The 21,044-nt window shown below is 49.1% G+C and overlaps 1 protein-coding gene across 3 annotated transcripts in view; it reads left to right on the plus strand.

The window, feature by feature from the left end:
* The window catches only part of CCT6B (chaperonin containing TCP1 subunit 6B), a 254,898-nt gene that overhangs the window by 94,565 nt on the left and 139,289 nt on the right, over positions 1-21,044 (plus strand). For all 3 annotated transcript variants that reach the window (XM_074343036.1, XM_045506947.2, XM_045506948.2), the window contains exons 15-16: positions 724-769; positions 1,775-1,880. In XM_074343036.1, coding sequence (XP_074199137.1) covers positions 724-752 — 29 coding nt within the window. In that variant the 3' untranslated portion in view covers positions 753-769; positions 1,775-1,880. The remainder of the gene's footprint in view (positions 1-723; positions 770-1,774; positions 1,881-21,044) is intronic.

Here is a 21,044-nt window from a genome sequence, read left to right on the forward strand (position 1 = left end):
TGATCAGCCCTGGGGGGCGGGGTGGATGGCACTGTCACACCTGGGTGGGGGTAGTGTGTGGGGCTGGGGGTACAGCCACAGTGGCCCCTAGCCAAGCCGCCCTGCCACATTTCCTGGTGAGCAAGAATTAAGATGGAAGGAAGGTCCTGAAGGGAAAAATAAGGAGAGGAGGCATCTTAGAAATGTACAAACCCTCCCTTGTTGTAGGAGGGGCTTTTGGAGGCATTATTATGTCCCTTTATGTGCTACCTGCTGTGGATATATGATCCAAGGTGACTTTTATCTCCAGAAGGTTACAGCTACTGCCTGGCCTTGCCGACTCACTGGGCTTTGTCCTGGGTGGGGGTGGGGGAAGGGAAAGGAACCATCTACCACGTGGCAGACTTCTTACTTAGGCAGTCTCATTAATTCCAATATTTGTGCCAGTCCCATGAGTCAGCTAGGATGACTCCGTATTATAGGTGAGGAAGCCAAGGCTTGGGCAGGTTAGGTGACCTATGCGAGCTCTCCAACTGAGAAAAAGTCAAACTCGGGGCTGGCACAGTGACCCTAGTTTACCTGATCCTCAATTAGATGTGCATATTAGTCAGAGTTCTCCACAGAAACAGAACCAGCAGTATGAAGGTAAAAAAAATAATATGGAGGTATATTTATTATATATAATAAATGAATAAATGGATAAATACATAAATAATATGCTTGTTTATTTTTGTTTATTTTAAGGTATTGCCTCATGCCATTATGGAGTCTGAGATCTGCAGTGGGCAAGGTAAGACCCAGGGGAGCCAATGGCATAGTTGTAGTCAGAGTCCAAAGGCCTGAGGGCCAGGAGAGCTGATGATGTAAGTTCCCGTCTGAAAGCTGCCAGGCTTAAGACCCAAGAAGAGCTGATGCTTTTTTTTTTCCTTTAATTTTAGTGGGGGACAGTTAGGTTTATTTTTGAGGCAGTACTGGGGATTGAACCCAGGACCTTGTGCACGCTAAGCATGTGCTCTACCATTTGAGCTATACCCTCCCCCAAAGAGCTGATGTTTTGAGTCTGAAGGCTGGAAAAGCCCTTGTCCCAGCTCAAGCAGTCAGACAAGAGGATTTCCTTCTCTCTTAGTCTTTTTGTTCTATTCAGGTCTTTAACTGATTGGATGAGACCTGCCCACGTTAGGGAGGGCAATTTACTTTACTCAGTCTGCCAATTCAAGTGTTAATCTCATCCAGAAACACCCTCACAAACACACCCAGAACAATGTTGGATCAAATGTCTAGGAGTGCTATAGCCCAGTCAAGTTGACACACAAAATTAACCATCACAGTGTGGCTCCAGGGAAAGTTAGGGCACTGGGTCTTGGGCCCCATTTCATTCCCTCTCTGCAGAAAACTTATTCTGGAGGAGTGAGTCAGTGAGAATGGAGCTCAACCCTTCTCTCTGCCCTTGCAGAGGATGACACTTAAGCATTCCCAGCACACAGACAGACCAACCCCACAGGTAGAAGCCAAATAAACCCAGTCAGAGATTAGTTCCCATTAGGCCCCTGCCTGGGGCTGAGCTCTTACAGCTAGAAATATGAATCAGGGCTCCTGGAGAGGAAGGAGTCAGCTGGGGACCCATAATTTCTTATCCTGGGACTGCACCAAGCCTCCAGTCCTTGTCTCCATCACTCTGGCAGTGCTGTCACAGGCCCAGTGCTTGGACTGGGAGCTGAGACTGACTAGATTTTGGGAAAGAGACTGAGGATCTCCTATATGCATTCTCTCTTCTTCTCTCCTCTTCCTCTATTAGAACCCGGTATCTGGCCACCCAGGACAAAGACTACATTTCCCAGCTTCCCTTGCAATGAGGTACAGCATGTGACCAAGTTCTGGACAACAGAATGGAAGCAGAAATGGTATGTGCAATTTCCTGGAAGTGTCCTTATAGGGAGGAGTGACCTCTCTTCCCCAGCTTTTCTTTTCCTGCTGGCTGCAGTGCACATGTAATGACCAGCACTGGGGCAGCCACACTGGGCCAAGAGGTGGACTCAGGAGAGAGGTTATGGAGCAACAAGGTAGGTGGAGCTTGAGTCTCTGACACTGAAGGTACCATAACAACCCTGGACCTCCATCTGGAAAGTTACAGCTAAACCCAATCCCGATTTTTATAGTCCCTCCCTTGCTGTGCGACTGGGGCAGTGGCCCAGGCTCTCTGGACCTCTGCTGGTTGTTGATACTGACAGCTGCCCATGGTGTGACCTCCGACGTAGGGGGTCAGCGGTGAGTGGGCAGTAAGGAGATTTCAACTCCAAGGAGACAGAACACGGGGAGCCCTGGGACCTTGGTCCTTGTACCAAGGAAAGTTCAGCATTAGCCGTTTGGGAAGAAGACGGTGTAGTGAGAGGAGAGGCAGCTTGGGACGGGTCAACCCTTGGCTTTGCTACTTGCCAGGCAAGTGACCTTGGGCAAGTTGTTTTCTCTGAGGCTCAGTGTTCTTGTCTATAATGAGGACAATGGTACTGACTTCACTGATTGAGGATCAGAGACAGTGTTTGTAAAGGGCCTGTGTGATGAGATGTTCTGTGAGCTGTAGCTGTAATTTTTATCATTGGTTTGAGGGTCCAGAGACCTAGATTTTTGTGTGTGACTTTGTGATCATGGGGAAGTCATGTAACTCTCCAGACCTCAGTGGATTCAGTTGTAAAATGGGGGGAGGTTCTTTCCAGACCTGCATGAATTCTGAGGTTCTTTCCAGCCCTGATATTCAATCCAGTCCTCCTTGCCCTCATTTTACAGATCATAAACCCGAGGCTTAATGTGGCAGAGACAACTTGCTGTGTTCCCCCTCCACAGTGTGGAGTTACTGTGGGGAAGCAACTGCCCGCACAGGACTGCATTTCCCAGTTTGCTTCTCATCGATAGCATGTGACATGAAAGGATGTGTGCCACTTCTGGGCCGAGGCGGTTAAGGCATCCATCCTCTCTCCCCCAGCTGCCAGCCACGTGCCCAGGCCCACAGCGACCTTAGAAGCTGCCTGTTGAGGACAGCACAGCCTGATTGTTGGTGGTATCCTGTGTGACAGTCTGGTTCTTATCATTTAGTTTGCCAATTCCTTGAGAGCCAGGACAGTGACTCACATTCCTGCAGGTTCGTGACACCCAGCATCTGTTGCCTCTCATCCACTCTCTGTGGATGACCTGCAGGGACCAGGCACCGACTAACAGAGACTAGTTAATTTGAACTGAGTATCTGCAGGTTGCCCACCTGAGTCCTGCCAGACTGAATGATGTGAGAAACCCCACAGATCAGCTTTCTCACATCCCTAGAGGTCCCTGTGAGCACCCCAAAGCAATAGGCAAGGAAACAGTGGGGCTAAACTCTTGGAAAGGGGAAGGCTGAATAGGGCAAGAGCCAAGGCCAGGTGAGTGTGGGAAAGGCATCTGTGAAACAGGGGTGATGATACTTTGTAGAATTGAGGATGGAGATGTGTACTGGGACTAAAGCCCTGATCTGAGTGCATCTCTGCACCCAACTTGTGTGTGACTCCGTAGAAGTCCAAGGTCACTGGAGAATTGGTGACAGGAACAGAAACTGGAACCCAGGCTCCTCCACTCCAGCCATGGATGGGCTCTTTCCTGAAACACTGCTCCTTTTCTCTGTCTTCCCTTGAAGCCTGGGCATCTCTGATTAGGATGCTAATGGAGGGAGGCGGCTGAGGAAGTGAGGGAGCTGTAGAGCAGGAGAAATACCAGGGGGACTGGGGAGCCAGTGGCTAACTAAAGACTCCATGTCAAAGAGGAATGCCAAGTAGGTAATTTCCATGTCATTTGAATAATGGGAAAACGTTTACCATTTCTCAAGTTTGCTTGTTGAAAAGAGAGAGGGGAAAAAGAAAGGAGGGGAAGAAGATCGTGGCTGGAGGGGCCTCTACATGCTACTGAGGGACGTTGGGGTTGGCACAGGGAGCAGAATTGCTCCAGGGAGAGGGAGAGAGGCAGAGAATAGAGGAGGACAATTTTCTGCCCTTCTCCCAGAAGGTCCTCTGAAGTTCCTTGAACTAGGAAGCTGGGGGAGAGGGCAGCTAGTCAGAGTGGTGGTCGTGTCTTAGCATTGTTGAGGAAAGCCCTCCTTGTGGGTGCACTGCACTTCACAGTTTGCATCCTTTGTCCCACTGGATCACCACGACAGGCGGTGAAGTAAGCAGAGAAGGGGAGATGATGATGATTCCTAATTTAGAGGTGAATAACTGAGCCCCAGAGAGCGAGAGTGAACTACTCAAGGACACATCTGTTTACTTACTCACTCATTAATTCATCAGAACAGTTTATTGGGAAAAGACTACATGCCAAGCCCAGTGCCTTGTGATAAAGACCTGTGCGTGAGGAAGATACAGCCCTGCGCTCAGAGAATGCAGCCTTGAGAGGGAGGTGGAGAGGTGAACCATGTATCACTAGGTGCTGTGGGTGCCAGGGGCAGAGGGACTGAGCCTGCATGCCTGGGGCCATTGGGTGCTTCCCAGAGGGGCAGCCGTTACGCTGAGGTTTCAGACAGGAGTTTGCCAGGTGACTAAAGGGAGGAACTTATTCCAGGTTGAGGGAACAGCATATGCAAAGGTATGGAGTCCCAGGAGGGCTCTTCTTGTCCAGGGAACAGTGAGAAGCTCACTGTGGGAGGACAGTAGGGATTGTGGGGTGGGGCAGGGGTGGGAGTTGTGGCTGGAGTACTTGGTGGGAGAGGGTTGAGAACACGGGCCAGGCCCCAGACAGATTGTGGAGGGCCTGTGCCTCACTAGGTCATGGGACCCTAGGGAGTGGCTCTGCAGGTGCCGGTGGGACATAGATCATTCGATGGCCACTGCTGCTCTCTTTGCTGTAAACCAACCCTAAGGACCCAGTCTCTCAGCCTAGGCCCCTGAGCTCCTTTAAGTCCTGGGGGCCCATGAGTCAAAAGCCAAGCTGTGGGGCAGAGTCCCTGCTGCCCTGGCCTGCTCCTTATTGCATCAGTTACCTATTGATGCATGACAATTACCCCCAAACTCAGAGGCTTAAAACAGCAAACATTTATTATCTCTCACAGTTTCTCTGGGTTAGACGTTTGGAAATAGCTTAGCTGAGAGCCTCTGGCCCCAAGTTTGAAATAGTTAAGACGTTGGCCCAGGACTACAGTCATCTGTAAGTTGGAGAGTCCACCTGATTCCAAGATGGCTCATTCACATGCCTGGCAACTTCCTGCTGGTGTGATTGGGAGGCCTGAGTCCTTCACCACTTGGACTTCTTGGAGAAGCAGGGCTGCTTGAGTGTCTTCACAATATGGTGGCTGGATGGAAGTGGCAGTGTCTCCGATGACCTAGCCTCAAGGTCACACGAGGTCGTTTTGTCATATCTGCTTCATCACACAGTGTGTGAAGGGACTAAACAAGGGCATGAATCTCAGGAGGTGAGGATCATTGGGGTCCATCTTGGGGTCCACATAGCACACCATCCTCCCGGCAAGAGCCAACAGTAGTCCTGTAGCAGGACTAAGAAAGCTGGGCTTCCCTACAGAAGGAGGGCAGGGCCTTCCTAGGTTGTTAGGACAGGTCAGGTCTCAGCTGGCTCTGCCTCCAACGTGCGGTGTGACCCTGAGCAGTTTCCCAAGTTCCCGGGGCCTCTGTTGGACATCTCTGCGGTGTGGGAAGAACTTGCTCTGCTTGTAGGTCTGGGAAAGCAGACAGGACCCAGTTTCTGAAGGATGGATGAGAACTACAGAATGTGGAGTCTTCCCTCTTCTCATCCAAATCCTGTTTCTTCACACTGTCATATATAATCAGTTTTCCCGGAAGTCCTTGCAGCAATCAGTTTGCATAACTACTCAAATAAGCACCATTCTTTCTTTGAGCTCACCCTCGGTTCTAAATCTCCAACTGGCTTCTGTGCAATTAAACCAGCATGGGGCTTCCTTTTCCTCCCTGCACAATCACTTGGCTCCCTGGATGCCTTGGAGCAGAGGCATCCTGTGTCCGCTCTGCTCACCTCCCTCACGTTACCCTGAGTTCTGTGTGGCCAACACTCAGGGCTCAGGACAGGCTAGCCCTCCTCTCCTCTCCTTCTCACCTTCCCTTTGGTGAGAGGGTAAGGGCTTGGTGGGGAGGGGATCAGGGTGTCCGAGCCAGAAGGGGCCTTGGGGATATTTTACAGATCAAACTCAGAGAGGGCCAGTGAGAGCCCAAGGTCATGCAGCAAGTAGGCAGCGACATGGGCTAAGAACCACGTCTCTCAACCCCCCTGCAGAGCTCTTTTGGGTCTCACGGCTGGACATGCCCAGGAGGTGCTCTGACATGGTTACTCCAGATGCGCCCTGGGTCACCGTGGCTTTGGCACCTCTGTCTCTGAGAGAGGCAGGGCCGGTGCCAGGGTGGCATGGAGTGAGAGTGCAGCCAGAGTGGAACAGCCAGACCCGCACTTGATGGGCACTGTGGAGGCGGGTATTTACAGAAGGATAAGCAGTGGACCAAACCTTCAAAGACTCATGTTCCACGTAGGAGCAGAGCAAGATATCATCAGGAAGTTAGTGCAGAACAACCTAGATTCCATGCACCTTGGGGGCCTGAAAGGACTCTGAAGTTTGGCTGAAATCTGAGAGGCTCCTGTGAAGGGGAGGGGTGAGCTCCCAGCCTGTAGAACGCAGAAATGGACCAAGCCAACAAGAGATCAGGAGGCATGGAGCTACTCAAGGGGCCGCCTCTCCCACCCGGCTGCGGACCTCCTTTGTGCTCGCAGCAGAGTGGGAGGGCCCCCGTTCTCTCTGGCCTGGACCACCAACCTGCCCTGCAGTCTCCAGCCAGTGCTTCCTCGTCAGTCTCTGAGGTCCTGCAGGTTGGCCCTGCTGAGTCTTCTGGTCCTTTTACTTCTTCCTACGCTGCCCAGTGGGGTGAGATGTACAAGCCCACTTCTTCTGGTCAGTTGACTCAGTAATTTCCAAGCCTTCATTTTTGGTCATTCCTCTCCCCTGAAATTGTCTTCCATTGTGAGCTCAGAAAGGCAAACTCATTTTAATCTTGGCTTAAGTAAACCTAAATCCTAATGAAAAAAAAATCTGCTAGTGCTAGGAAAATGTCATTCTAGGTGCCCAAGAGTAAATGGCTTCTGAATTATTCAAAGTCTAAATTTCTGTTTCCACAGACTAGAAACTCCCCAAGGGCAGGGCTGCATCTGGGTCACCAGATGGTGGGCTGAGGGCAGGAAGTCACATGTGTCTAGGGTCTGTTTGTGTCAGGCATTGTACCTTTGTGTGTAGTTGAATGTTCCTGGTGTGGTAGAATTTCTGTCTCCATTCCATAGCCAAGAAGGCTGAAAATCAGAGAGGGGAGGCACTTGCCTGAGGTCACACAGCCATATGTGGCAGAGATGGGTTTGAAAGCTGGGCTTAGGTGACACCAAAGTCTAGGTGCTTTTCCTATACTGCATAGCCAGGCAGGATCTTGCTCCCCACCCCTAACCTCTGCAGTTGTCAGCCTTGCCAAGATCCTCAAGATGCTGGTGAGAAATGGGGCCCCCAAGGCAATCAGATTTGCCACCTGCAGTTGGCTGGGTTAAAGAGAGATACTGACACTAATTGGGGAGCAAGAGCCCCTGCATCTTTATTTCCTGTCTTGGCTGCTTGGCCCAACAAAAAGGCTTTGTCTTGGTTGGCTCAATGACGGCCTCTTGTCATGCCCTTCCTGCCTCCTTCAGCCTGCCTCCTTTTCAGAGCTTGTATGAAATAGGGCTCCCCCATTCCCTGTTGCCATTTCATACAGTGCCACAGACAAGAGACCAGCCACCAACTAGCTGTGTGATCTTGAGCAAGTTGCTTAACCTCTCTGGGCCTCAATTTCTCCACCTGCAAAATGATGGTAAAGGTTGGATCCGATGGTTGCTAAGTCTTTGTGATGACTTCCTTCCAATCTTGACAACTGGTATGGGGAAAGTTAAGGTCAGGGCCACCTCTGTACTCAGGCTGCAGTGATGCGGGACATCACCAAGCAGAGGCATCTTTATCCAATCAGATTATTGTTAGAAAGAGATGCTATTTGCATATAATTTGCACTTTCCTTTAATGTCGGAATGCTCTGACATACCCACCCCGACTTCTCCCTCCCTCTCTCACTTCCTCTCACCACCTGCTTTCTACCCCCCATCCTCCCACCCCACATCAGCTTGGCACTGTCTTGCCTGATTGTCTTGCTCCAGAAGAATGACTGAGTTGGCTGAGAAGGCCATGCTGGGCCTCAGCTGCAGCCCGTGCCTGCCTTTACAGTGTGACTCAGCCTGATAGCATCCATTACGCTCGGAACTGTGCAGTGTGACCCTCATATTCAACTCAGGGAGGCTGGGCTAGATGCCCCAAATTCCAGAGTGAAGTGGCAGAGTCAGCATTCAACCCCCGTCTGCCCAGCTCTGGGACCACGCTGTCCTCACTGCTCTAGGCTGTTTGCTTGTTTGGGGATGTGTAACAGGGCAAGAGCAATGGCCTGGCTAAAGATGATGACAATGGTGATGAAGATGATATTAGGACTGTTACTCAAATTGTGGTCCATGGTCTAGGAGCATAGGTGTCACTGAGAGCTTGTTAGAAATCAGGCCCTACTGTAGCCCTATTAAATCAGGATCTGCATTTTATCAGGATCCCCGAGAGATGGTGTGCACCCTAGAGGCAGAGAAGCACTGCTCTAGAACTCTGCCTGCCTCACTGGCTTCTAGGTTCTAGAGCTATTTGATGCTTTCTGAGGGTGGAACCACACATCAGACCCAAAAGAGCCCCCCGACGTCTTTAAGGCTGGCCATTTCATAAACTGTGCTCTTTGAAGCACTGGGGTTCCCAGAGGTGTCTTTGTGGCTTCTCTGATGCAGGCAGTTCTCAAGCTCCCTTGCTCACTTAAACACCTACCCTTGGATTAGGTTTATAAACTTTTCATGAAATGCAAACTTTTCACTGGATTGAGGTGGGATTGTTCTGGTCTATTGGCTTAAAATTTTTTTTAAAAACATGTCTTATTCCATCCTTCTGTTTTACAAATGAGGAAATTGATACTCAGAAGCAGGGACCTGCTCCAAATCACACAGAATCTGAGACCAGAATCCAGCTATACCAGTTAGGATTGTTTTGGGCTGCAAGTAGCAGCAAAGTTGACTAACAGAGGCTTATGGAAGTAAAGAGTTTGTTTCATGTGACAAGTTCAAGCATCAACTGCTCAGGACTAGTACCATGACCCAGGCTCTTCCTGTTTTCCATTTTGTCCCGCTGCAGACACCTCCTTACCCACTACCCCGCCAGCCTGGGTCTTTTACCCTCATGGCAGAAGATGGCTGCTACTGCTCCATACTTTACATCCATATTCCAGGTGGGAGGAAGAGGTAAGGATGAACTGCAGAGGGCATTCTAGTTAGTTGTGTCTTTTTATTCAGGGAAGGATTGCCCTCTCCTGAGGCTTCTATTTATTTTAGGCCAGAACCAGGTTACATGGCCACCCCTATAGCTGGAAGCTAGTCGGGAGAAGGGGAGTGGGGAATGGGCTTGAGTTAAAACATCTGATGGTGAATGTGTCCCTGTGTAAGGATCCTATCCTGGTATCCTGAGATTCTTCAGGGTCCCAGAATTGCAGCCTTTGGGGTGGGGTGGGATGTGTTTGAATCAGAGAGACATCTGCTCAAACTTGGGGCTTAAATCTCCCATCATCCTAGTAGTCCTTTCTGGCATCCTGGTGGTATGGGGGTAGAAGCTTTGCTAAACAAAGATCTATATACCTTAGGGCTTGGGGACAGAGGAACTGAATTAGAGTAAGAACTGCAAGGGCTAATTCTAATTCTCTGACTATCTTCATTGCTCACAGCCCCTAATGAAAACATGTGTAAGAAACCTGCAGGGTTAATTTTGCTGAAAAAAAATTCCAGTAAAGCGCCATTAGATTTTTACATTAAAATTAATGTAATGGATGCTTAAAAGCCGTGCTAATTAGGCTTTGTTATTAACAGGAATGTCAGGTGGATGGGATCTGGCCTGAAGCTGACATTTTTGGGGGCCACCTATGGGAGATGGGTTTGTCAGTGGTCTGGAGGTATCACACCATCTGGCCTTAGCAACCCAGCTCCCACTCACGCCTTGGAATGTCTTTAGTCACTTAAGTTCATTTGCCTGGAACTGGAATATTCTCTTTACCAAGATGACAGACAGCAAACTCCATTTTCTGTTGGTTTTTATTTATTTACTTGTCACATTTCCAGATTTTCCCTTCTGTGAGTCATCCTATTGTTTCTGCTAGGGGCAGGGCTCTGATGGGCCATCCCTGTACTCATAAGCCTTTGATAGCTCCCCATTGCCTATCAGATAAGTCTAGAACCCCTGACTCAGCATTCAAAGCCTTCTGGAATTTAGCTCGTATTCACCGTTCTGGGCTTGACATTCCTTTCCATGTGTACCAAGGGCTGGCTCCTCCCTGAACTGGGCCTTCCCAATTCCCCTTAACTTTGGCTATAACCCCCACACCCTATCATCTTGGCCTTCCAACACTTGTGTTATTGTCTCTATTTTATAGATGAGGAGACCCATCCTCAGGCTGTCAGACCCCTTACCACTCAGACTCCCTTACATAAAGCACCTGGCAGTTTTGGGTGCTCAGAAAATTCCTATCTCCACTTTTCTCCCTTTTCTTCAACCTTTCTGCTGGGCCACGTAGGACATCTTTAGGGTGGCTACTTGTCCTACACCAGGGTTTGGAACTTGGGGATTCCAAATGCCACATGACATTTTGGAAGCGGCTCTGTTTGGGAAAGGGGAAATGTACAAAGCCAGGATGAGCAAGGGAAGGGAAGACCTGGGCCCCTGCTTCTTCCATCATCCTAGGCCATCTGGGCCCAGGCTATGTACTGGACACTGGAGGGGGTTTGCATACCTTAGGGAGATATTGACCCTGGGCCCGAGGCTCATCTATCTGTTCATAGGAGAGAAAACCTAGAGTGCTTGGCTCCAGGCAGTCTGGACGTGGGCGCCTGCTGTTGGGAGGAGTTGGCGGTGAAACAGCTGCCTAGTATCTGGGGACTTGGGGCCCATGGGACATTGCAGGTCAGAGCTGGGCTGGGGGAAGCCACAGCCCTGTGGGAATCTGAACCTGCATGAAGCCACCCATGGATCACTTTCCAGCTGTCCTATTCCTGCATCCTAGTCGGTGCCTGCTCCGGAGGCTCAAGGATGTACACCTCTTCTCTAGTGGCACTGGCCTTTCCAAACCTGGGCTAGGACAGGAAAGAACTCATTTAAACCTCTTCTTTCTCTGTTCTTTGGGCTATATCATATCTGTGTCTAACCCATAGGGTTGGCCATTCCCCTTTGAGGGTGAGTTAGATTTTCCCTTTGGGATCACCACCTGCTAGGCCCCCAAGTTTGGGGTGAATCCCATGGCCTCTGACAGGAGGGCTGGGGAGTAGATTTGTTGGGAGGGGTGAGACTTGCCTGTCTAGGGTTGGCAGAAAGGGAGAGGGCGTGGATCTTGGGAGCCTTATCAATCAGCCAAATACCTGTTTTTTCAACCCTAAGATCTTAGAGGAAGGAAGAAGGGACAAAAGAGCCCCACACGCCCCAAGAGGCAGCTGGAGAAGCTCAATACTTTAGAAACCACCCAGAGGTTTTTGAGGAAAATCCAGCAGTGTTAGGGATGTGACAGCACAGGGAAAGAAAACAGGGCTCCTCTGGGCCCAAACCACCACGACTAGAAGAATTGCTCGAGGCTGAAATGTTTGCTTCCATCCAGGCAGTGAGTACAGTCAAAGGGCCAGCAGGGTGTGTGTGTGTGAGAATTTCCCCATGGTGGAGCCTGCCAGCAGCATTGCCTGAAACGCAAGCCTGCACTGGCCATCAGGAGATGGCCCAGGTCCAGTGTACTGTCACTGGAGATGATGGGAGGAAGGAGACCCAGGCCTTCCCTCACTGACTCTGTGTATAGTCCCCTCATCCTCACTCCTGTAACTCTTCTTCCTTAACAGAGGCCGTGTGGCCTTGTGGGGTTTGCCTCTGAGCCTTTGTGTGTGACAGGTGGCACCCAGATGGGTCCCACCTTGCCTGACATCCTTCTCTCCGAACTTCCTTTAAATGCCTGGGTAACCTCTCTGCCTCATCAGTCCTGCCCAGCTGGCAGGACGGAAGTTCTGGCAAAGATACATAAACCCAGTTGCCCAGGGTCCAAAAGAAATGAAGAGTGTGAGTGTGTGTGTGTGTGTGTGTGTGTGAGAGAGAGAGAGAGAGAGAGAGAGAGAGAGAGAGAGAGAGAGAGAGAGAGAGAGAGAGAGAGAGAAAGAGAGAAAAGTGTGCTGGGAATCTAGAAGCAAGGGGTCTGAATTGGCAGTCTGGGCAAGAATGGAGGGGAGGGAGAGACTCTGTGCACTGGGACGTGCCTGCCCAGCCTGGCCCAGGCCATCTGATTGCACTTCAGTGCTGACGCTTGGCACAGGTGGGCACAGTTCTGAGCACCTCTCAGAAAGGGCGGCCTGTTGGTCCAGCCCTCTTCCTGGGGCCACTCCGGCCTCCACTCCTTGGTGTGCAGTTCATGGCTTGTGAGGTCTTTGAACAGGAAAACTGTAGAATGAGAGTGAAGGAGGCGATAGCAGGGGGATGCCAGGAGACCTTGGCCTTTCTGGGCTGGGTGGTGAGGGGAAGAGGGAACCAAAGGCCAAAGAGTTTCTGGAGAGTTGTGCTTACGCTGTAAGTTATCAGAGGGCAGACCACCGGGGAGCTGGCCCCTGCCCCTGGCTCTGGCTGCCCCACGGCAGCAAGAAGAGACAACAGGACACTGAAAAGAGAGATGAGGAAGGGGGACTGTGTCCACTTCTCTGACCTCAGGGGTTAGGACTCTTCACATGACCAGTGGAGCAAGAATTCTAAAGTGTCTCTCCATTGCCTTCCCAGCAGCCACGCCTCCCCCCTACTTTCTTGCTGTCAGAAATCAGATACTAGCAGCCACGTTTTTCAGGGGAGGCGGGGACCCTCCCCGCCCCAGGAGTGAATTCTGATTAGTCTAATCAAAGTGCGATCATCCCATTTCCTTCGCTGGTGATTGTTCATGCATGGGCATGTTGTGCCATTCTGGCCAATGACAACCAAGGGGTTGGCTGTTAGTGGAGAAGGGGTGCCTTCTGGGAAAGATTTTCGGAGACCTGAAAAACTGTCTTGTCAGAAGAAGCAGCAACCTTTGGTTGTTGTTGGGTGAGGATGTGATGCCTGGAGCTTTGGCAGCCATATTGAGATCACAAGGGAAGTAGTTGAGATGCTGAGGAAAGGAGAATAGAAAGGGAGAAAGAACCTGGATCCTGGATGGTATCCCAAGGACCCAGCTGAATTAACCAAACTTGGAATTGCCTTACCTCTGGCCTTCCCGTTATAAGAAATAATAAACTCCTTATTTTCAAAACCACTCATAATTGACTTTTCTATTGATTGTTGCTGAAAGCAGCCAACCTTATCAAATTTCTGAAGTCAGGATTAAATAATTTGACTTGTCTGCTATGAGTCTCTCCTTGGGGTCAATTAAGGCATCTCTGAGCTCACTGGAAAGCCTATTTTAGCTGGAACCGCCCCCTTTCCTCTGAGTAAAAGTTGTTAAAGAGTCTGCCCAAGGACTAGAAGAACTGAGCTCAAATCCCACACCTTTGTGCAGGCACTTTATGATTTTATGTTAATTATTTAAACCAGGGATTGTCAAACTTTTTCTGTAAAGGGTCAGAGAGAATTATTTTAGGCTTGGTGGGCCCCGTGGTCACTGTTGCAACTATTCAACTCTGTTGTTTTAGTTTAAAAGCAGTCCACGGATAACACATAAATAAATGGGCATGGCTGTGTTCCAATAAAGCTTTATTTACGAAAACAAGTGGCAGGCCAGATTTGGCCTGCAGGCCATAGTAAATTAACCCCGGATTAAACTCTCAAGAGTCTCAGCTTCCTCATGATAAAATGAGGCTAGTAATTTCTTCTTTCATCATGGGGCAAATCAGCATCAAATGAGATGACTTACAACTGTCACTACATAAAGTATAATTTACATGTGGGCCCCCTTTCCTATGAGAACCAAAGGTCATAGCACTTAGGAATGGAGACGTGCTTGACTACCACTTACTAGAGCTGTGTGACTTTGGGAAAGTCACCTAACTTCTCTGAGCATCGTATTTCTCCTCTCAAAGTGGGGATACTAAGACCTACTTCACACAGGGTAGCAAGGATTAAGTGAATAGTGTGTGTGAATTGCTGCACAGATGGAGTACACAGTGAATGGCAGCGAGTGTCATTAAGGAACAAAGCCTCCTTTTTCTGATACTTCTCACCTGAGCTGTGCCTTGACATTCAGTAAATCTTGGTTTCCTCCCCCACTTCCCAAGGGCCCAGGAGACCTTGGGGGATGGCATACCTCCCCCTGCCATGTACTTTCTCTCCCTCCATCCTCCCCATACACTCCCCACCACACCCTCTTCCCCATTTAACAGAACGAGTAATTAACAATGTTAATTCTAATCTCATTTGCTAATGAAGGCAGTCTAATTGCACCGTAATTGGCAGCAGCAGCAGCAGAAGAACACAAAATAAACCCTGTGTGTGTAATTCGGTTTAACTTCTTTATAATTACCTTGCAGGCTGGGACCCGGTGGTTGGGGATGGGGTGGGAGGTTGAAGAATTAAGAAGGAGGGAGCCAAGACCTGAGGGTGGGGGAAAGGGTGAACAGAGCCCTTCCCTGTCCCACTTCTGATTGTCCCCAGACCTCTGAGACGAACTTCCTCTCCCTCACTTCCCATTTCCTCCTTTACGCTGTCCTGGAGGACCTCTTCTGCAGGACGACTTACAGATGTTTATCAGTCCATCCTCCAAAAATGCCTCTGTGAGTCTGGAGAGTCCAGCCTATCTTTCCGTCCTCTATGAACAGCCCTGACCTTACATTCCAGCCAAACAGAATGGTCCTGCTTTTGCACAGGCTGTGTTTCCATTTGGAATGCCACCCCCACCCCACTTCATCCCCCTGGAGAAAACCCACCCCTTTCAGGCCCTGTGAGGAAGGCCTTCCCTGAGTCCCAAAGGCTGACTTGAGCTCTTTTTTTTTCATGTCACCTGGTACAAACCTGCATCATGCCCTACACACCATTACTTCACATGCGCCTGTTTACTGTTAATGTGATTTTTTTTTGTCACTAGATGGTGTCTTTTTGTTTAAGTTCACTTGGTGGCTGGACCAGAATAAATGCTTGATTCTATTTTTGTAGAATGCTTACATGAGAGGTGGATGACCTTGGAGAAAGTTCTGGAAGCATGTGGCGAGAAGTGTTAAGAGACCTGGGTTCTGGTCCTGGCACTTCTCTGTACAGTGAAAAGCTCACACTCCATAATCTCTCATTTTCTACCTGCTTTCAAAGTGTAGGACTTTGTGAATTTTCATGATTGAAATTCTTTCTCCCTTCCAAAATGAATGAAGAAATGAAGGAAAGTGAAGGAATAAACAAACAATTGTAAATAAATAAAACAAGTGAATAAATAAAAGGCAGCCAACATTGTAACATAATTCTAGGCCATCTTTTTCACTAGAAGTGAAGTTCTCACCTAAACTTCTCATGCAGTCTTCTCCCTCTCCACCAGGTAAACTCACTCTAATGTTGATGATTCTGAATAAATAAATAGGCATCTTCTCTGAACCCTAATAGAACGTCTCCCACTTCTCATCCGAGTAAGCCATGCCTTAATAGCTTCCCCTGCCCAGTTTTGGAGAGAAATGAGTGCCCACGGTATTCATTCTGCTTATACATAGAGTCATCTCCATAGCAACTAGCTGTGCTTTAGGGTGGTAGGTGAGGTTAAGGGGTGGTAAGTGAGGAAATTTAGCATTTTAGGGCCTAAAGAAAGCACTTTAGAAGGAGGATCTCTCTTCTGAGCCTAGAGTCCCCATCCATTGTATCAGACGTAGGTATCTGCTCTCGGGGGGCCCATCACATGGTCTCTTGGCTTCATTTTTCACTAGAGACATCCTTTGTGGAGCCCCCCATCCCTCTCCTTTTACATGCACTGGCGTAGCTGCAATCCTGGGGTTTCCTTACCGCCACCCCCAAAGCCTCCTTTGCTTCTTTCCTGTGTGCATGTTGTGTTTCCTGGATCCTGCAGCTTCATTTTCTCTTGGTTTATGCTTTTATTTTGGTGGTGCATGAGAGATAAAATTTCTGAGGCTGCTTAGGAGAAATTTAATGCCATGCAGCTTCCTGATCTTTTGTATGTGACCAGAGTCTTTTCTTTCCTCTCTGGTGGCTTTAATATCTTTTCTTCATCCTTGGTGTTCTGAAATTTCCTGATGAAGCGCCTTGGTATCAGGGGACCCATTAATCTGGAAACTCATACACTTCAGTGCTAAAACATTTGCTTACATTACTTCTGTGATAATTGTCTTATCTGCAATTTCTCTCTCTTTCTGGATCACCTATTAATTAGATGTTGGAAATCCTGGACTCGTTGTCTGAAATTTTTAGCATTTTTCTCCTGTTTTTTATTCTTATTCTTTTTGTTCTATTTTCTAGGAGATTTCCTCAACGTTATCCACCAACCCTCCAGTGGAATTTTCTCTCTCTCTTTAATTCCAAGAGTTCTTTTTATTTCTTTCTGGATGTTCTTTTAGAAATTTTTTAATAGGAGCCTGTTCTTTTTTTTTTCCCAGATGCAGTATCTTCCCTTATTTCTCCAAGGATAATTGTAGGGTTTTGTGATATCCTGCTCCTTCCTAAATTGCTTCTGTTTGATCTGATCTCCTTTCCCCCAGATTTTTTTCTTTCTTTCTTTCTTTTTGTCTCCATCGTTTGTATTGGATGCCTGGCTGCCTGGAGGCTCCATGTGCATGGGGCTGGTGTGTGGCAAGGGGACAGAAGATGTTTGGGGACACTAGTCCTGGGTTTGTTCTTGGGCTGGACTGTTCTATCAGAGAGGAATCCTCCAAGCTCCAGCCTGGGTGGTAGAAGCTGGGCTGCGAATGTTCAGGGAATTGAGTGGGATCCAGAGGCGTGCAGACTTTTACTTAATCCCTCTGTTTTCTGCCAGCATCTTGCCCCAGGTGAGGTCTTGTGTTCTTGAATTTAAAGCCCTTCAGATCCGTTGCTCTTCCCTCTTGTGCTGGGGAGTGGGGGGTGTATCTGGAGGGTCTGACTACGTCATATGCAGACATTCAGTTACTGGTTCTAGTTTCAGCCTGACTTGAGTCCCACTTTCAGAAGCAGCTGGTGTCCCCAATATACTTGAGACTTTCTGGGCTTCTGCGCTAGGAGCAAGCCAGGTCCTGGACTTCTCCCACGCCCATGCAGGTTTCAGCCTTCTCTGGCCTCCAGAGTCGGTTGCTACTCACCCAGCGGCGCCTCCGCATTGGAAGTTTTGTTGCTGTTGCCTCTTCTCCTTTTCTCTTCCTCTTGTTTATGTCTTAACAAAATCCCTTAGTCATTGCAGTGCTGTGTTGGGAGGAAGCGAGGTGAAGGGTGACTTCCTCGTGTGTGCCCAGCATTTCAGGGTTTACACAGCCCGTCCACATCCATCCTCTCATTTTTATCTCCACAAGAGCCTGGTGGACCAGGCAGGGAAGGAGGTTTTCTCTGCCACGCTCAACCAAAACTCCGAACATAATTCCTTAAACAGCATTTAAACAGAAGTGAACAAGTGTTAGAAACAGAGGTGAGAGGTGGTTTCACTGCCATCCCCCCTGCTTCCCCATGCTCCCCACGTGGAATTTAATGAGAAGTGAAATGCCATTGGCAACGCGGGCCCAGTGGGAAGAGGAATTTGGAATCAGGGCTGTTAGAAACAGCCTGGGTCCAGGGCACCTGCAGTCAAATTGCTTTGATGTAGTAACTGATGATGTGAAAATTAAAAGTTGGAAATCAAAGGCAAAGCCTGATGGTGGTGGGAGGCATTCAGGGAGGCCTTTGGGACTTCTCCCTTCCTCAAACCCTTTTTTTCTTTTCAGGCCTATCATTTCTGCTTGTTGGCATGAATGTGTGTGTGTGTGTGTGTGTGTGTATTTGCATTCATCTGTGTATGTGGATGCAGGCATCCATGTGATTGAACACCCCTTTATGTGCATGTGTCCATGCTTCCATGTGTGTACATATATGTATGTGTGTATCCATCTGTGTCTCTGTGTGCATCACACACACATACATGTGTGTATGTGTTGGGCAAGGGTGACAGTTTGTGAATTTCAACTTAGTATAGTAGAAGAGTGAAGGATACAGAACTGGATTCAAGGATACCCATACTTGTTTCACGTAGGCAACTCTCTTGCTTTCTCTGAGTCTCTATTTTCTTATCTGTAAAATAAGATTCATGGTGTCAAAGCTGAATGGATTCTACATTTAGAGGGGTGGGTTGTGAGAGTTCTTGGAGCCGTATATGGAGAAATAGTTTGTAATGTGTCAAGATCATGCAAATGTCATTCATTCATTCACTCATTCATTCATTTGCTTATTCATCTGAGACACACTTACTGAGCATTTCCTAATGGGTGCGCTGATCTAAGGAATACACTTCCTTTTTGGGGAAAACAAAAACACAGGCATCTAAATACCCTGTGCAGAGAGCCTGGAGTGGTACTGAGGTGGGCACTGGTACCAGCGAGAGAAGAAGGAGGAGGCCCCTTAGAGGTCAAGGCTGGAATTGATATTGAGCAGATAAATGGAGGCAGGAGGCCTGTGTTAAACCCCCTTCGGGCAGAAGAACAGTGTGAGGTGTGGATAGGAGACAGTGTGACCTATCTGGTGAATTACTGGGAAGTCAATCTCAAGGGACTGGGCATCTTGATACCCCGGTCCACTGCCGGCCCTCCCACTGGGGACAGTCGGGCAGGATCTGGGGAGTTGCTCACTCCAGTGCTCATTCTTTTATTAAATTCTTGAATTTAACAAGCATTTGCCAAGGTCCCACTCTGCTAATCTGGTTGCAGGCTCTGGGGATGCAGCAGCGGGCCCACCTGGTGGAGCCCAAAGCCGCGTGCAGGGCCCCGGTTATCAGTTTAACCTCCAGGTACACCCTCCAGACTCAGGCTGGCTGCGAGGGTTCTCCCAGAACAATGTCACTGCAGAATTTTATGCTGCTTTTTCCCCTTCCAGGGGAACGTCTGCCAATGGCTTTTACGATGCTGAATAAAAAGACACTTTTTCCCCTTTAGATATTTTTATTTCACCTTTAAAGGATGTACAGTAAGGGTGAGAACATCTCGATGAAATCTCCGCAGTAAATAACTCTCGGATCGCTTTCTCATGCCAGTGGAAGGACAAAAGGACAAAAGGACAAGGCAAGCTGGGGATGGCCTCCTCGCTTTCCTCATCCTCATGGCTAAGCCACAAGCAGGTGGGGACGGTCTGCCCCCACTGCTCTGGAGGAGGAGGCGCTGGTCCCTCCCTGTGGCCTCTGGGGCCCGTGTGTCCTAGCCCTTCTCCTTGGTCTAAGGGTCCCAGTCACCTACTGTGTGTGCCACACTGTGATAAGCACTTCACGTTGTCTTAGTATAGAGAGAGAGGTCAGGACTCTGGATCTGGTCTACTTGAATTTGGCTCCTGCCTCCTCCACCTGCTAGCTGCATGCAGGACTTTGGCCAGGTTATCTGACCCCTCTGTGCCTCAGTCTCCTCATCTGCAAAATGGGAATAGCAACAGTGCCTCCCCACTAGAGTTGGTGGGATGAATAAATTCATGTAGGGAAAGCACATAGAAGAGTGTCTGGGATATAGAAAAATGTTAATAAATGTTAGTTATTATTATTATTTCATATTTTCATCAGCTGAGCTGGACCTGACCTGTGCCTGTCTTCTCTCTCAGCCAAAGGGTGTCTAGCCTCTTATTTGAGCCTATGAGGAAGGTGAAGTTCAGTGGCCTGCCCGAGGTCACCCAGTGGGAGAGCAGGGCTCAGTGGCACTGAGGGAGAAGTCCCCTTCTATAAAAAGCAGCCCCTAGGAGACTTGTGTAGCCCCTGAAAGTTCTACTTCTGAGGAATCATTCTGAGATTTTCCTCTTGGAGCTGGAAGACAGATCAGAAAGAGGGTGACTTCCCCAAGGTCAACATTGCCCCAGCACCATGGTCTGCACTCGGCTGTCTCCACTGACTCCTCGTCCCCATCTCTGTCTTCCCTGTGGGGAAGCTAATGAATGTGGATTTATCTTTTGGGGGGCCTCAGACTTAAGAGGTTGCCCCTTGCTCCCAGACCCAGGAGGGGAGGAGTCCATGGTTGTAACTAGTGGGGATTCAAAGTGCTTCAGAGTCTAGGCTGGGTTGTCCCATGTGTTGTTGGTGGCAGAAATGGGGAGGTGGCCGGGGCTTTGGGGTCAATGATGACGCATGCCTGAGGGCTCTGCTGGACTGAGAGACGCCAACCACAACCGTTTTTAATAAAGCTGTCAGCTGGGCCACCGGGGCAGAGGGAGTAGAGTGGGCAGAAAATCATCAATTTAAACAGACGATGAGTCAGAGTCTTGGATGGGGTGAGGGCTTGGGGTCAGCAGGGAACTGGAGGAGAGACTACAGCACAGACAGGCTCTGCTTTGGTGGCCCACCACCCCTCCCCACCCTACTGCAGGGGCTTCCCTGTGGCATTCAGGCCAGTGCAGCAAACCTGTCCTCAGCATCAGCTCTGTGCCAGGACCTGAGCTACTGCTGGGAATGGAGACAGGAGTGAGATGCACCTCTGCCCTCAAGAAGCTCAGAGTGAAGTTAGAGGCAGTCACCTAAGTGGTCAATTACACCATCATGTGATATTGGCAGAGAGAAAAACAGATGAAGGGGCCGACTCTGGAACCTGACGGTCTGAGTTTAAATCTTGGCTCAGCTCTCTCCTAGCTTTAGGACCTTGTGCAAGTTACTTACCCTCTTGTTGCCTCAGTTTTCCCATCTTTAAAATGGGGTGGGCCATAACAGAGTTGTGACTATTATTGCTGTGTAACAAACTCTGTGGCATAAAACGACCACCATTTTACTGTGTGCCGACAGGTTCTGTGGTCAGGAATTGGGACAAGGCACAGTGGGGACGGCCTGTCCTGCTCCACCATCTGGTGCCTCAGCTGGAAGACTTGAGTGTCT

This window comes from Camelus bactrianus, chromosome 16 (assembly GCF_048773025.1).
Source record: "Camelus bactrianus isolate YW-2024 breed Bactrian camel chromosome 16, ASM4877302v1, whole genome shotgun sequence".
Classification (NCBI taxonomy): domain Eukaryota; kingdom Metazoa; phylum Chordata; class Mammalia; order Artiodactyla; family Camelidae; genus Camelus; species Camelus bactrianus.